Genomic DNA, 17,322 nt, shown 5'->3' on the forward strand with positions numbered 1-17,322 from the left:
TCTTCTGCCCATTTGTTGATGGAGCTGTTTGTTTGTTTGTTTGTTTGTTTGTTTGGTATTGAGCTGTAGGAGGTGTTTATAAATTTTGGAGATTAATCCCTTGTCAGTTGATTCATTCGCAAAGATGTTCTCCCATTCTGTGGGTTGTCTTTTCATTTTGTTTAGGGTTTCCTTTGCTGTGCAGAAACTTTGAAGTTTGATTAGGTTCCATTTGTTACTTTTGTTTTTATCATCAATACTCTAAGAGGTGGATCTGAGAAGACGTTGCTGTCATTTATGTCAGAGAGTGTTTGGCCTATGTTTTCCTCTAAGAAAAGGATATAGTGTCTGGTCTTATATCTAGGTGTTTAATCCATTTGGAGTTTATTTTTGTGTATGGTGTTAGGGAGTGTTCTAATTTCATTCTTTTACATGTGGCTGTCCAGTTTTCCCAGCAGCACTTATTGAACAAGCTGTTTTTTCTCCATTGTATATTCTTGCCTCCTTTGTCATAGATTAGTTGGTTTTCTTTAAAAACAGTAATCTTCTGATGTTCTGTAACTACTTTTGTTGGCAAAGCTACTATGTATCCTGTCTCTTTCTTTACCTTTTCAGAATTGTCCCTCAGAACTATTTGAGAGGCTGCCTACTGGGCTTGAGTCCTCAGAAAGTCTGCCAAATAAAACATAATTCTCAACTTTTACATTGTGCATTTTTTCTGTTGACAATACTATGTTATTTTTAATTATATATGTATGTGTGTGCTGCATATAATTTTAATTTTTAGAATGCAAAAACTAAACACTATTTTTCAAAACTTAAGGGTTGTAAAATGGGAACTGTCTGAAAAATTATAGATTACACGTTAAAATTAGAAGAAAACAAATGTCCGTCTAATTGCATAAATATGCAAACTGCCACACAGAAATTAAAAGACATATACTATTTAATTGGAAAAGTGAAATCTGTCAGGTTTTGGCATTAAGATGTGGTTTACTACTTTTTTAACTAATAATAAAATGCTGTTTCAAAAGAAATATTGTCCCAAAAGTCCACTATATAAAACAGATCCAAGGGAAACTGCTATGGCTAGAGAACTGGGAACTCCAATCAAAATTTCCCCTGGGGAAAAACCTCTGATATAGATGATACCTGTGAGATCATCTAGCCCATGATGCCATGCCTGGGAAGTGAACAATCTAACAGATATTTAGAAGTTATTTGTATAACAGAAACTAGTGCCTGTGGTATGATAGACTGGCTAATCTGATGAGAACTGTTGTCTTCATGAAATTGCTTTTTTTTTTTTTTTTTTTTTTTGCTTTTTAGGGCCGCACTTGTGGCATATGGGGTTCCCAGGCTAGGGGTTGAAGCAGAGCTACAGCTGCTGGCCTGCACCACAGCCACAGCAACTCAGGATGCAAGCCGCATCTGCGACCTACACCACATCTCAGGGCAATGCCAGATCCTTAACCGCTGAGCGAGGACAGGGATCGAACCTGAAATGTAATGGTTCCTAGTCGGATTCATTCCTGCTGTGCCACGATGGGAACGCCTCTTCGTGATATTGTTACAGCAGGCAGATAGATAGGCATGAGCAGAGAAGAGGGGGCATGGGGCCAGATGGCAGGAAACCACTCACCAGGCAAACAGCAGGGTCCATGGATGGACAAAGAAAAGCCAGAACCTCCAGACTGATAGGAAACCACATCTTTTGGGGTGATAAGTGCCGGGGGGGCAGACAAAGAAAGGTGGAAAAGCATGCAAGTCTCCAATGTCTGGATGTAACCTGCTGCTCATTATGCCCTCATTATAATAAAATTATAACAAAATTAGCCATGCAGATAAGAAGTACCCATCATACACTGACTCCATGACACTTGTGATAAAACCAAATAAGGACAAAAAATCCCTCCTCCCCTTGAGAAGGTGAAGCTTGGATGAAAATTAAGGAATATGACCCAAAAGCCCTACCTTCCCAGTGAATATCCCACCCATACTGTTAGATACCCCATATAACCGGTGTGCCAAAAAACACATGGCAGCTTGCTTGCCTCTCTGCCGACTCTCCTTAAGAGGTGTATTTCTCAGTTAAATAAATCCTCACTTTTCTTTCTCAATTTCTGTCTCGTTTCTGAATTCTTTCTGAGACTAGACAAGAACCTAACATTCGGGGACAAAATGACTCAGTTACAAAATAACCTTCTGAGATTCATATTATTGAAAGAGGCTTCCGCTGGAGCCCAATCACCCAAATTGAACTGACAACCGATCTGACTGGTTTGCAAATGAACTCGGCAAACAAGGTGGCTTGCATTAGCCATCTCTAACTGACAGCTCAAAAATTTAGCCCTACAAGAGCCACGATGAATATTGAGTATCACAAGTCACTGTACTTAATGCTTGCCCTACCAACTTTCCATAAATTTCACATAAGATATTGATTATTTCAAGAGATAGCATCAGGTCATTTGAAGAGGCAAATCCCATTTGAACGTCCGGATGAGTTTATTCAGAATGTGCCCATTCTTAGTTCCCAGAACTCTCTCTTATTTTACATTTGTTTTTTATTTATTTGACAAAAAGACGCCTCCCACATCCTGCAGAGCCAGAGACACAGATCTAAAGACCAAGCGACATGAAATCTCTCCATATATCAGTGGTCACTTGGGAAACAATCACTTCCTCTACCATTTTCTTACTGCCTCATTCATTAACTTCTGATCTTTTTAATCAGAGTAAGTCTACCACCAATGGGACAATTTTATGAAAAATATTCTGTTCTCATTGTTTTGTTGCCAATAATGATGAGGAAGGAGTAGTAGAAGGATAACAATGATGATGGCGGCAAACACTCTTCTAACATGTATTATTTGCCAGGTGCTCTTGTAAGAATTCTGTATATGTTAATTAATTTAATTACTTCTATATCTATGTGCATATGAACTTTCTTCAAATACTGCCTCCTGTTGATTCTTATCCCATAGAGCTCATGAAATGACAGGAGCTCTCTACCAAAGGTAACTACTTTGTCTATTTCAGTGCTATCAAATAGAAATAAAATGCAAGCCACATCCATAAATTTAAAAATTAATAATTGTCACATTGCTACCAAAACAGGGCCTCTGTTAACCAGTGTCAAATATAAAGGCAGAGACAGTTTTGGGTGAAGGAGAAAGGAGTAACTTTTATTGCTTCGACAGGCAAAGGAGGCCACAGCAGGCCTTAAAGACTGAGGGAAGTTTTATGGTCTTAAAGGAGAAAAACTAGGCTTAGATAGGAATCAGGGTTGGGGCAGGCATACATTCTTCTTTCTTTTGGAGAATTCTACTCATCAGAGCTGGCGTCCAGTGATTTCAGCATAGTCCTGGTGGTCTTCTAGGTTATCATGTCCTGAACTTTCCTAGAACAGGTATACTTGCAAAAGAGTATGTTTTTCAGGGATTATGAAAAGCTAGGAAAGTATCAGAAAAACATCAGGTGCTTAGCATAATCTTTTACTCACAAGCAATTTTGTTCAGGGTGCAATTAATTGAGGGAAAGGTGCAGGGGTGAGCTCTAAGCTTTTTGTTTCTAAAAGGCATAAGGAATGTAATTTCTCTATTTTCGGAGCATAAGGTATCTGCATCAAATTCCCCACTGCTAATTCACCCCTTCCATTTCGACGGAAAAAGGGAAATGGGTGTCAAATTCATTTGGCTGCTTCCTGCTGAATGGTGGCAGTGAATAAGTGTTCTTCTCACGGAAAGAAGGAATATTTTTGTGCCATTCAGATGGGGGCTTAAAGATAGATTTGTAGTCTTCTTTCATAAGTATAGAATATAACATAGTAATTTTAACAGAGTATAGAAATCACCTATTCATAGAAGAAGGATTGAGACAAGAAAATCAATTATTCCTGAAAAAACTGAGGAAAACTGCCCAGAGTAATCCAGCCCATTATATTGGAAAACCAGTTTTGAAACAAGTCATTACTTCAGAGGCATAAGCATCTGCATGATTTACTTTTTGTAAAAAAAAAAAAATCATGTCATTAAGTAAAGTGGAGATATTTCTTGATTTATCTGGCATAAAAGTACAACACTCTGAAAGTATGATGGCACAGGTTCATCTTTGATAAGCAGTGAGAATGTCTAATGCCAACAGATTGTGTAAAACTGCCTTTCTCATCAGGGTGATCTTGGTGTTAAAAGGAAATGCTTCTTTGGCTATCACTTAAGGCTTTTGAGTAAATTTGGCCAGGGTTTCTATAAGGAGAGATATGCTTTCAAGACATATGCTAGAGGAGAAAAAGATCAAATAATCATACCATTTGAAAACTGATTGTTTCCATCTAGTGTGGAGATAGGGGACATTAGCAATTTTGGCAAATTGCAATGATTTTCATTGATATCCTCATGCCCAAAGGAAACCTAGGGTTCACCTGCCAATCCACCAGTGGACAGAGGCCATGACTCAGCAATGACATTAAAAAAGGAAAAACAGGTGAAATTAACTTCAATAATACTTTCTATTCAACCCAATATAACCAAAATAATCTCATATCAACATATAATCAATATAAAATATTGAGATTTTTACATTTTTATACTATCTTCAAAAGTAGTATATATTTTACAACACACTAAATTCTGACTGGCCAATATATACATCTCAATAGATGTACATTTAGTCGATTACCCTTAGAATCTCAAATGGAACATTATAAGTGATTTGTCCTCTGTTCTTGTACATATGAGAAAACTGAGGCCCAGGGAGAAGTCATAACTCTCACACAATGAAATGAGCCCTAGACTTATAACCAGGAAAACTAAACTCAAATCCAAGCTCTGCCACCTCCTAGTTGAGAGACATTAGACACCACACCTCATTGAACCTTAATTTCCTATCTCTGAACTAGGTATAATAACATCTACAGGGTTGTTCTGAGGTTCAAATGAGAACACATAACTATATTTGTAAGTGCCTAACAAAGCACATACCAGGAACGTTACAGAACCAGCTACTGTAGTGTGTCAGTCTGGGTCCAGTCAAGAGACAGAAACCACTATATTGAATGACCAAAGTATAAACTTAAACAAACAAAAAATAATTGTAAGATATAAGGAAACTCTACATAGTACCCTAAGGCTGAGGGAAGGTACTCAAAGAAGGACAAATTTGGAAGGAATTCAGGTCTCATTAGAAAAGGTATATATATATATTTTTCTTTGGGGGGGGCGGTTTCTAGGACCATACCTTCAGCATATGGAGGTTCCCAGGCTAGGGGTTGAATTGGATCTGCAGCTGCTGGCCTACGCCACAGCCATAGCAATGCACAATCTGAGCCATGTCTGCAACCTATACCAGAGCTCGCAGCCAGGCCAGATCCTTAACCCACTTAACGAGGCCAGAGATCAAAATCACATCCTTATGGATACTAGTTGGATTCGTTTCCACTGTGCCACAATAGGAACTCCCGGTAAAGGTATAATTGAAGCCACCAAACAGCAGAGAAATTTTGCTGGTTTGGCCTGGTGGTCTGTAGTCACTAAGAAACCAGGAGGCAACTCCAGAGTGTGGGAGCAACCAGCAACCAGTGGAGTAGGTATACAGAGAGGATGGGAAAACTAGGTTTCAGGTGAGTTTTGTAGGGCCCAGTTATGAGACATAGGAAGTACAGAAATTTGTTTCCCTTCCCTTAGATGAAATGAGGTCAACCACTGCAGCATATTCTTACTTTTATTTTTTCCTATTCTCATCCAGGAATGAGAGTAAACCAGGTGTGAGGATTTTTATACCACCTGTCCTTTTTCATTCTCTTTATTCAGTGTTATGTAACAATCGTCATGTCACTTAACAAGCAGCTATTTATTTTCATGCCGTGCTTGTGATCTTAAAGGTTCTTTTCTCCTTCAATTATACTTTCCCAATTAAGTATATAAGTTGATGAGTCTCCAGATGAACTAAGTGGGATCCAGAATTGCTGGGCTATACAGAGGACTCATTTTGCCTGAATGCCAGTTATTCAAATAATGTCATGTCAACCTGACTGAATATATCAGGCAGTGTCGGGAGCCATAAGGCTGCTCCAGTAAAGAAAGCAAAGCCACAGTCGGCACCTGCATGAGGCTTGTCTGGTTAGCAGAGCTACAGACAAGCTGAAGAAAGAAGAAGGATTGCGGATGCGTGAGGCTTGTCTGGTTAGCAGAGCTACAGACAAGCTGAAGAAAGAAGAAGGATTGCAGAGCAATCCCTTGAAAGACATCGGCTCCAGGAAAATAAAAATGATATCCCCTAAAAAATATGTTAATCTATTTTTCTGTGTTTATCCTTCCTTTTCTATCTCTATTCACAGCTTTCTTACTGCTAAAGATTTGCCCTGGGTACGTAAAACACTTGAACCAAAACAGAATGAAGTTATTTAAACAATGTAATGGAAAAAGCCTTTGTTTTGGAGTAACAATTTATGGCACCTATTTTGTGAGAGTATACAGGGGAAACATGATTTCAGTACCTTTACTTAAAAAGAAGTTTGGGGCTGGGAAAATGTTGTTTGGCCTATAAATTGCTATTTTCTATAATAGATATATTTTTTAGCAGTGTCACTTGTAACTTTCATCCCTTATGGGGGCATTTGTTAATTTTTGGGTATAATACTCCTTTCTATTGAAATTGGTGGTTTGGAACTTACGTAAATCAGCACAATAGGTTAAATGCTTAGCGTGCTGGCGCCAAATAAATCGTGGTTTTAAGAATGCCATGAGCTCAAGGCTTTCATGCGTTTTGTTAACTACATACACCTTTAGTTAAAGAATGTTAGGTATCATAGTTTATTACTTATTAAAGCTTTGTTCTTAATATAGAATAGAATAGCTACTGTTGTTGACCTTTTAAGAAAAATACAGTGTGAAACTTTAAGTTTGTAATCTTGAAGGAAAATCTGAAGTTGAAAGGAACATGTCTTAACAAACCTTCTTTTTTTGTATCTCGGGTGGAGGGAACAAAAGGGCTTTAAATCAAATGTTAATGTCAAATCTTACACGAAACCTGATTGTGATAGGGTATAAAAACTGATGCTTTTCATTTAATAAATTGGGTCATCTGCAGCATGCAGCTGAGGAGTTGGCTCCAATTCTTTCCGCGCCGTTTGTAGCCCATCCTCTCCTTCGGCACTCCCTGGCTGCTGGGGCTGGACCTCGGCAAGGCAGTGGAAATCATGTCCACTACTCTGCTCTTTCTTCTCAAAACTTACTACTTTCATATCCTAGATCCAAAATGCTTGTCATGGTATTCCAGATAATAACGACTGGATGGTGTGTTCTTAGTCCTAAAAGGTCCAGATGCTTGGTCAAGACTGTACATTCAGTTCAGGCAGACTATCTTGGCCACATGTTACATACATATTGGAACTTACAAAATAGGCATACACCTAACTGAAAAGAATAAACTTGAAAATTATTCATACCCCTTCCTAAAACACCAGGGAATTAGAGAGATCCATAGGAATCTGACATTATCTGGCACAATGATGCCCAAAAGAAATTTATACAATGATGGAAATGTTCTCTATCTGCACTATCCAATATAGTAGCCACTGCCACATATGACTATTGAGCATTTGAAATGTGTCTAGCATGATTTGAGAAACTGAGTTGTTAATTTTATTTTATTCATATAGCTATTGACTACCATATTGGACAGCATAAATCTAGACACTACGGCTAAATGGAAAGAATGTGGGATTTAGAGCTAAATAGATCCCCAAGTCTAAATCCTCACTATCGTTATTTACTAACTACGTAACTATAACTATGGTCATGTTCTTTATCTTGTCCACACGTCAGTTGCCTTATTTATAAAATGGGGATAATAACAACCTCACAAGTTGTTATGATTACACAATGAATGTAAAGCACCTAGCCCAGGGCACAGCACATATTAAGTAGTCTTTAAATAATCACTATTATTATCAAGCTCCTCATTTTCCATATAGAGAAACTGAAGCTGCAAAAGGAGAAATGCTTTGTCCAGTTACAGTTACAGAGCTAGCTGGAAGCATATTCAGAAGCCAATTTCAGATTTTCTCACTTTTTGTGAATATGAGTCTTCTCACAGAGATGAATCCTCCTCACTCCTGAAGAGTGAAGGGTAGTAACCCAAATGACTACTCAGTTTCTATAAAAAAATATCTTATACATGTAGAGAAAATGTACCTTTGTGAAGCCTATCTGTTCCTTCCGGAAATTTTCCAGGGGTTTGATCAGCAAATCACTAGCATTGTGTACCTAGAAAACAAGAAAGAACACACAAAATAACTTTTTGAATGGCAAGGTTAAGATTCAAGATTTATTGTTATTAGTTCATTTCCTTGTAATATACCATCCTGCAAAATGTTCACTAGTTTGCTAGTTTGTTTGGTTTTGTTACTGCCTTTTTCCTGATATTGGTCTTTTAAAATCAAAAGCTTTATAGGAAATGAGAGAGGGTACATTAGGGGCATTTCTCTGTAACTTTACTGGCAGTCTGATCTGAATTTTTGATAAAAAAATATCCAGAGTCATTCCCAGAAACAGACATAGGAGGCCTAAAGTATATGAGGAAAAGAGAAGAGAACAAGAATGGACAATATATGAAAATGGCCATTGCACCAAGTGTAAATCATGTCATGGAAGGCAAATGAATTAGCAGTAATACCATAAGAAAAAAACCCAGTATAAATTGTTTCCATTCCTGCCTTGGTGTGTCATAAAATCAGAATATTTCCCTCAGAACTTACAGTGTATTACGGCACCACAGAGAACACTGGATCAGGCCTTCAAATGACCTAACTGTATGCTTCCTCAGCGGTTGATACAAACATCCTGTCCAAGTACTAAAAATATGGGCATTAATATGGTTTTGGAGATATATAAATATCATATCCAAATTGGATCCCTTGATCAATGGGCAGATAGAAATATAGAAAGCTTTGTCTTCATATAAATGTCCTAGGAGACTGCCTCTACCCAAGGCAACAAGTGGAATTTGTTTCTTCAGAGTGTGAATTAGCTGCACTTCAACAGAGGCCCTTAGAGAATGCATTCGAAAGGCTGGATTTTAGGACCCATTTCATTAATTTTGATCTATTACAGGACAGGAAAACGAGGAATTGGCTTCCTTGTCAGATGAGACAAAGTGTCAGTAAGACAAGATATGTCTTTAAAACAAAAATAGAAGACAGAATGGAAAGCTAGTCTTGATCAATCCTGTATTTTCCAGACTGAGAAGCAAATTTTAAACTACCACCAAAAAGCATGGCAAGTTGAGGCACTAATACATATGTTATCCAGGTCCTACAGGTACTTTGGACCTCCTATTCTGTGTCCAGGTGTGATTCAAGCTTCAACTAAATTGGCAAACTCTCATATAATCAAAGATCCATGAGTAGCCCTGATATCAAAAATAAAGCCACCAGACACTATGAATGACTGAAAACAATAATTCTCTTACTACAATTACCAGCAGCCTCTCTTATCCAACACACTCTCTATTTCCATGGATTGTGAATCATATTCTATCAACTATGTGTACCCCCTGGAAATAAATTAAGTCATTGTTGTCACAGATCGAATGAAGGGAGTGATTTTTAACTTTTACTATTGGGGAAGTTTTAAAATATGACTACAAATTCTATAATACTCCTCCCATTGAGAAGGGATGTCTCGACCTTGAATATGAGTGGGTTTGTTACTGCTTTGAACCAATACAGTACAGTAGAAGTGATACTACATGATATCCCACATGAATGCTTGAATTCCTGACCCACAAAATCATAAGATAAAATTAAATTGTTTTCATTTAAGCCACTAAGTTTTGTAATAGGTTGTTGTAAGCAATAGACAATTAGAAAAACTAATTCTGGTTTCACAGAGGTACAGTTGCCAGTTTTTCACATTCCAAGGCAGATTTTCTTGCATAAGCAAGTGTGCTAGTAACTTCTCACAGAGTTAGAGAATAAAGCTACTATTTTCATATGTTTGGCCCTGTCTCAGTCTAGAAAAGTGGTAGTACATGATTCACTTACATTGGAGTCCACAGTTTTCCCCTAATAACATTGGAAATACTTTCCCAAAAGAAACAGATACTTTCTGCCAGAACATAGAGCTAGAAATGTAGAAGAATGTCACACTGAGGCTTGGCTTTTTATTTTATTTTTTTGCTTTTCAGGGCTACACGCAAGGTATGGAAGCTCCCAGGCTACAGCAACGCAGGAACCGAGAAACAACATCTGTGACCTACACCAAAGCTCATGGCAACACCAGATCCCTAACCCACTGAGTGAACCCAGGAATCGAACCCACATCCTCATGCATACTAGTTGGATTCATTACCACTGCACCACAATAGGAACTCCCTTGCCTGTTTTTTTTTTTTTTAATATTTGGTTTATCCTTAAACTCATTAGAAGTCTTAACAACCATGAAAAAAAAAAAAAAAACGTTTTTGGAGATCCGGTCATGGAACAATGGAAATGAATCCGACTAGGAACCATGAGGTTGCGGGTTCGATCCCTGACCTCGCTCAGTGGGTTAACGATCAGGCATTGCTGTGAACTGTGGTATAGGTCGCAGATGCAGCTCAGATCTGGTGTTGCTGTGCCTGTGATGTAGGCCAGCAGCTGTAGCTCTGATTGGATCCCTAGGCTGGGAATATCCATATGCCCTAAAAACAAAACAAAACAAAGAAAACCCTTTTAAGTAAACTTGGCCTTAATTCCCTCTCTGATCATGGCATCCATTTTGTTAGCTCTCTACGAGAAAATCTCCTACCTATTATCTCAGAGTAAAACCCTCAGCATAACAAATCAAAACTAAAATGAGATACCACCTTACACTAGTCAAAAAGACCACCATTTAAAAATTCTACAAATAACAAATGCTGAAGAGGGTGTGGAGTAAAAGGAAGCCTCCTACACTGGTGATCGGAATGTAAATTGGCACAGCCACTTATGGAGAACAGTATGAAGCATCCTCAAAAAACTAAAAATAGAACTACCATATGATCCAGCAATCCCACTCCATGGCATATATCCGGACAAAATCATAAGTTGAAAAGATACATGCACCCCAATGTTCACTTCAGCACTATTTACAATAGCCAAGACATGGAAGCAATCAAAATGTCCATCAACAGATGAATTGATTAAGAAGAAGTGGCACATATATACAATGGAATACTACTCAACCATAAAATGAAATAATGGGAGTTCCCACTGTGGTTCAGTGGTAACAAACTCTAGCCTGGGAACTTCCTTGAGCCACAGGTGCAGCCTATTTTTAAAAAAAGGAAGTAATGCCATTTTCAGCAACATGGATGTACCTAGAGATTATCACACTAACTGAAGTAAGCCAGACAAAAATAAATATCATAGGATATCACTTATCTGTGGAATCCAAAATATGACCGAAATGAACTTATCTATGAAACAGAAAAAGACTCAAAGACATAGAGAACAGACTTGTGGTTGCTAAGGGGAAGCAGTGGTGAGGGAGGGATGGACTGGGATTTTGGGATTAGCAGCTGCAAACTATTATATATAGAATGGATATACAACAAGGTCCTATTGTATAGTACAGGGAAATTTATTCAATATCCTGTGATAATCCATAATGGAAAAGTATACATAACATACATTATATATAATATATAATATAAATATATATAACATATTTAATAATATAAATATTATTTAATAATATTTAACCATATAAATATAACATAAATATATATATTATACACATATATATATAAAGCTGAGTGATTCTGCTATACAGCAGAAATTACTGCAATATTGTAACATTGTAAATCAACAACACTTCAATAAAAAGAACTCCCCAGCATTACGTGACATTCTAAATATATTAGCGAGTGTATCTAATCTGGTTCCAAATGAATAAAGCCAAACTAGAAATGTCATTTAGCAGAATAGAGATGGCATTCAATCCAGTAGTGCAGGATTGTTCAGGAATTTTTGATGGTTAACCAACTGCCAAAAGAAGGCACTGAGGGTACACTGCTTTAGGTCATTCTTAGAAGTCCTCAAAGACAGACCTTACCATTGCCAAAACAGGACTTTCAGAGTCAGAGGGCATCTAGGCATCTTAATAATTCAGAAAGTCTGTGATCCAGACTTTTAAAGGCCACCTTATGAGGTACTACAATCTCCCCCATGGTACTGTTTAAGAAATAAAAGCTGGGGTGCTCCCCTTAATTTATTCCCTCCATAGTTCCTTACACAATTTAAAATTCATTTATGAGAATGACTAAACATTTGCAGTCATCATATGCTAGGGCTGTGAACTTCCTTCTTGTTCTACTAAAGCTTCTTTTGGGCTCTTCTTATTAGAAACTATAAAAAGCTGTTTAACATCTCCCAGATTATCCATATTGAGGTACAAAAGTCCTTTTATCACAATTCCAGGAAATGGGAGAGGTGCAGTCAAGCAATGAATTCCTGGCATGTCGTAAAATGCTTTCATTGAAACTACCTTCACAGCCTTGCTGGAACTAAATAGTAAATGGGGAGCCAACAATCAATACATGATTGAAGAACTTTGGACACAACATAATTCGAGAAGAAAATGAGTCAGTCCTGTGGAAAATGGCCAGCAAGAATGGTGAGAAAAATATCTCAAAAAGTGAATCATACTTCAATATTCTAGAGCTTTGTAATTGCGTAAATAAAAGAGATCAAGAAACAAGTAGGGCTGAGAGAGATTTCTACTGATGTTAATTAAATAGGGATGAATGCCTCTGAGATCAACATTAGTAGCCAGATACAAACTCTTTCAAGAGAACAAAACATTTAGAAGAATGTGGATTGGCTAGTGGGATGTCTAACAGGATCTGGGGAAACTACCCACATTGGCCTCTCCTAAGCACTTTTAGAAGAAAATCTTTTGAACAAAGAAAATCCCCAAGTCAAATTTCCACCAACAGAATCTTGGGGGCAACAAAAGATAACTAGAAACATTTATAAAATGAGTGCTTTTTGCTATTTATAAAACATTTCCATATTGATTTTCTTATTTGAAGTACTTACAACAGCCTTGGGAAGTGGGAATTAATTTCCTCACCTTACATAAAAAGAAATAGACTCAGAGAAATAAAGTGGTTAGTATGAAGTCAACAAGTTAATGGCACATCCATTATTAGAGCCTAAATCCCTAATTCCCCTGTTTGAGAGCCCTGCACTCAATCTTAATTCTCTAGAAGCCTAGATGAAATGGTAGCAGTATTCTGAGAAGCCAGTACCACACTGTTGAAAAGGAAGAGTGACTATTCCACAGCAAAAGAAATAAAAGCAAAAATAAACAAGTGGGACCTAATTAAACTTAAAAACTTTTAGACAGCAAAGGAAAGAATCAGCAAAATGAAAAGAAAACCTATGAAATGGGAGAAAATATTTACAAACTATGCATCTGACAAGGGGTTAATATCCAAAATATACAAAGAGCTCATACAACTCAATATCAAAAAATAAAATAAAATAAAATAAAAATATTGGCAGAAGACCTAAATAGACATTTCTCCAAAGACATATAGATGGGCAACAGTCACATGAAAAGATTATTAACATTAATAAATTATTGGAGAAGTGAAAATCAAAGCCAAAATGAGGTATCACACCTCACACTGGTCAGAATGACCATCAACAAAAAGAAATAATCAGTGTTGGTGAAGGTGTGGAGAAAAAGATGTCCTCACACATTGTTAGTGGGAATGCAAACTGGAACAGCCATGATGAAAAAGAGTATAGAGGTTTCTGAAAAAAATTAAATATAGAACAACCATATGACCCAGAAATCCCATTCCCAGGTATATATTCAGACAAAACTATAACTTGAAAAGACATATGCACCCCAATGTACACAGCAGCACTATTTACAATAGCCAAGACATGAAAACAACCCAAGTGCCCATCAACAGACAATTGGCTTAAGATATATACACACACATACACACACACACACACACATACACACACACACAGAATGGATTATTAGCCACAAAAAGAATGAAATGTTGCTATCTGCAGCAACACAGATGGGCCTGGAGATTATTATACTAAGCAAAGTAAGTCAGACAGAGAAAGAAAAACATATATTATATGTGTAAACTTAAAAAATAATACAAATGAACATATATACATAACAAAAGCAGACTTATAGACGTAGAAAACAAACAGTTACCAAAAGGCAATGGGAAAGAGGAGGAATAAATTAGGAATATAGGATTTGACAGACACAAACGGCTATACATAAAATAGATAAGCAACAAAGATTTACTGTATAGCACAGGGAACTATACTCAACATCTTGTAATAAATGATAATGGAAAATAATTTGTAATATATGTGTGTGTGTGTATATATATGTATATAAAAAACTGAATCACTGTGTTGTTACCTCTGAAACTAACATAATATTTAAATCTATGATACTTTAAGAAGTTTTTAATTCTGTAAAAAAAAAAGTGTGATATTGCTGAACAGACAGACAAATAGATGAATGGAACAGAATAGAGAGCCCAGATATAGATCCGCGCAAATATAGCCCACTCATCTTTGACAAAGCAAAGGTAATTTAATGGAGAAAGGATAGTCTTTTCAGAAATGGTAAGGAAACAACCAGACATCCACAAGAAAAAACAAGTATCTAGAGACAAACCTTATACTTTCTCAAGAATTAGCTCAAAAGAGGTCATAGATCTAAAGGTAGAAAACAGAATTATAAAACTCCTAGAAGATAACACAAGGGAAAATATGTGACCTTTGGTTTGGTGATGATTTTTTTGATACAACACCAAAAGCATGATCCATGCAAGGACTGAAAGGGTGGACTTCATTAAAATTAAAAACTTCAGCTCTACGAAAGACATTGTTAAGAAAATAGCAAGATAAGCCACAGACTGAGAAATATTTTGCAAAGCACATTTCTGATAAAGGACTGCCATCCAAAATATACAATGAAATGTTAAAATTCAACAATACAAATGGGCAAAAGACCTGAACAGGAGTTCTCATGGTGGCTCAGAGAGTTAAGAACCCAACATAGTGTCCGTTGGGATACAGGTTCAATCCCTGGCCTTGTTCGGTGATTTAAGGATCCAGAGTTGCCACAAGCTATGGTGTAGGTCACAGATGCAGCTCCAATCTGGTGTTTCCTTGACTGTGGCGCAGGCTGGCAGCTGTAGCTCTAATTTCACTGCTAGCCTGGGAACTTTCATGTGCCATAAGTGTGGCCATAAAAAGAAAAAAAAAAAAGACCTGAACAGACACTTCACCAAAGATGGTCTAAAGAGGCAAATAAGTATATGGAAAGATGTTCTACATCTTGTTATCAGGAAAAGAAAGATCAGTATTTGCCGGGGTTTGGATGTCAGAGAAGGAGAAAGGAATCACAGGGGATTTTTCGGGCAGTATGATGAAACTTTGATAGTGAATATATGTCATTAAACATTTACCAAAATCCATAAAATATGCAACACAAAGAGTAAACCCTAATGGAACTATGGACTTTAGTTACTAGCACTGTGTTGAAATTTGTTCATTAATTGGAACAAATGTACCACACTTTCGAGATGTTAATAATAGGGGGAACTGTATGGCAGGAGAAAGGGAGTAGAGTTTACACTTAAATAGTGTAAGGATTAAGTGCACCAACCTCCCACCCTGTGCAGTTGAAAGACTGCATATAACTTTATAGTCTGTCCTTCAGTGTCTGAGGATATGCATCCATAGATTCAACCAACGTCAGATCACACACTGCTGTAGTATTCACTGAAAGACATCCACATATAAGTGTACCTGCATAGCTCAAACCCAGTTCAAGGGTCAACTGCATATGAATCTCCCTGTAATTTCCACTCAATTTTCTGTAAAACTAGAACTACTCTAATTATTAAAATCTATTAAGAAATTAGACTTTAAATGTAAAGAAAATTTCCACATAGATTTATATAAAACAATCATGTCAAATATAAACAAAGCCCATATTATTATTTCTAAAGTTTTCACATTGATTTGAATAAATCATATGTCAAATATAAATGAAGCCCACGTTATTATATTTCTAAAAGCAGAGAAACACATTAATGAATTGATGATTAGTTTAAGAACACTAAAGACCACAATTTTCATCAACGTGTTCAATAGCCAAATTTAATGTCCTCTGAAATCCTATCTCACTGAAATATATAGACTAATTTCCTTCTACCTAATGCTAAACTCTCAGGGCAGGAGATTGAGCTAGAATAACCAGGGCCATCTCCTGTCTTTATAGTACCCAGGCAATGATGAGACTAAAACTGAAACAACACAGTATCAATCCAGCTAATGAGGACAAGAAAAATGCCCAAGATTAGCCATAATCTTGGCTCCAGCCTCAGTTTAATGACCTACCATCATCATCCTCTCATTTTCTACTTCGTTGAGCAATTCGGCAAATTCCTTGAAGGATTCAGCTGAAAGGATAGAACAAAAGAAAAACCAAATTAATGACCTACTTATATTGCAAAATAATTACAACAGTAAGTTTTTTTAGCTTCCATACCCTCTTAGAGTTACCTAAGTTTTTCGCCTTGTAATGAAAAACTTTAAGATCTATTCTCTTAGCAACCTTCAAATAAGCCATACAGCAGTGTTAACTATAGTCATCATGTTGTACATTACATCCTCAGTTGTTATTTATCTTAAAACTTTAAGTTTGTACCTTTAATCCCCTATATCCAATTGTCTCAACCACCATGCCCCCCCAGCAATCACAAATTTGATTTCTTTTTCTATGAGTTTGTTTCTTTTTAGAGTCCACATATACATAATACATTACTTGTCTTTCTTTGTCTGACTTATTTCACTCAGCGTGATTCCCTCAAGGGCCATCAATGTTGTTATAAATGACAGGATTTCCGTTTTCATGGCCAAATAGTATTCCAGTGTGTGTGTGCGTGTGAGTGTATGTGTTGTGTATGAGTGTATGTATGTATGTCATTTTCTTTCTCCATTAATCTGTCAATGGACACTTTGGTGGTTTTCATGTCTTTAAAATTATATAGGTTATGCTGTCATGAAAATGGGGCTGAAGATATCTTAAACACATTGCTTTTTTTGTTGTTGTTGTTTGTTAGGACCACACCTATGACATATGGAAGTTCCTATGCTAGGGGTCAAATTGGAGCTGCTTCTGCTGGCCTATGCCACAGCCAACTGCAATGCCAGATCCTTAACTCACTAAGTGAGGCCAAGGGTCAAACCTACATCCTCATGGACACTATGTCGGGTTCTTAACTCTCTGAGCCACAACAGGAATTCCTTCAATCCAG

At 37.0% G+C, this 17,322-nt stretch overlaps 1 protein-coding gene across 7 annotated transcripts in view; it reads right to left on the reverse strand.

The window, feature by feature from the left end:
• Positions 1 to 17,322, reverse strand: part of OPHN1 (oligophrenin 1) — a 560,542-nt gene that overhangs the window by 303,276 nt on the left and 239,944 nt on the right. For all 7 annotated transcript variants that reach the window (XR_002340743.1, XM_021080299.1, XM_021080302.1 and 4 more), the window contains 2 exons: positions 16,403 to 16,464; positions 8,175 to 8,246 (listed from right to left, as the gene is read on the reverse strand). Coding sequence is in view for 6 of the 7 variants with exons in the window: in XM_021080299.1 (XP_020935958.1) it covers positions 8,175 to 8,246; positions 16,403 to 16,464 (134 nt within the window). In the remaining variant the exon portion in view is untranslated. The remainder of the gene's footprint in view (positions 1 to 8,174; positions 8,247 to 16,402; positions 16,465 to 17,322) is intronic.

Source organism: Sus scrofa, chromosome X (genome assembly GCF_000003025.6).
Source record: "Sus scrofa isolate TJ Tabasco breed Duroc chromosome X, Sscrofa11.1, whole genome shotgun sequence".
Classification (NCBI taxonomy): domain Eukaryota; kingdom Metazoa; phylum Chordata; class Mammalia; order Artiodactyla; family Suidae; genus Sus; species Sus scrofa.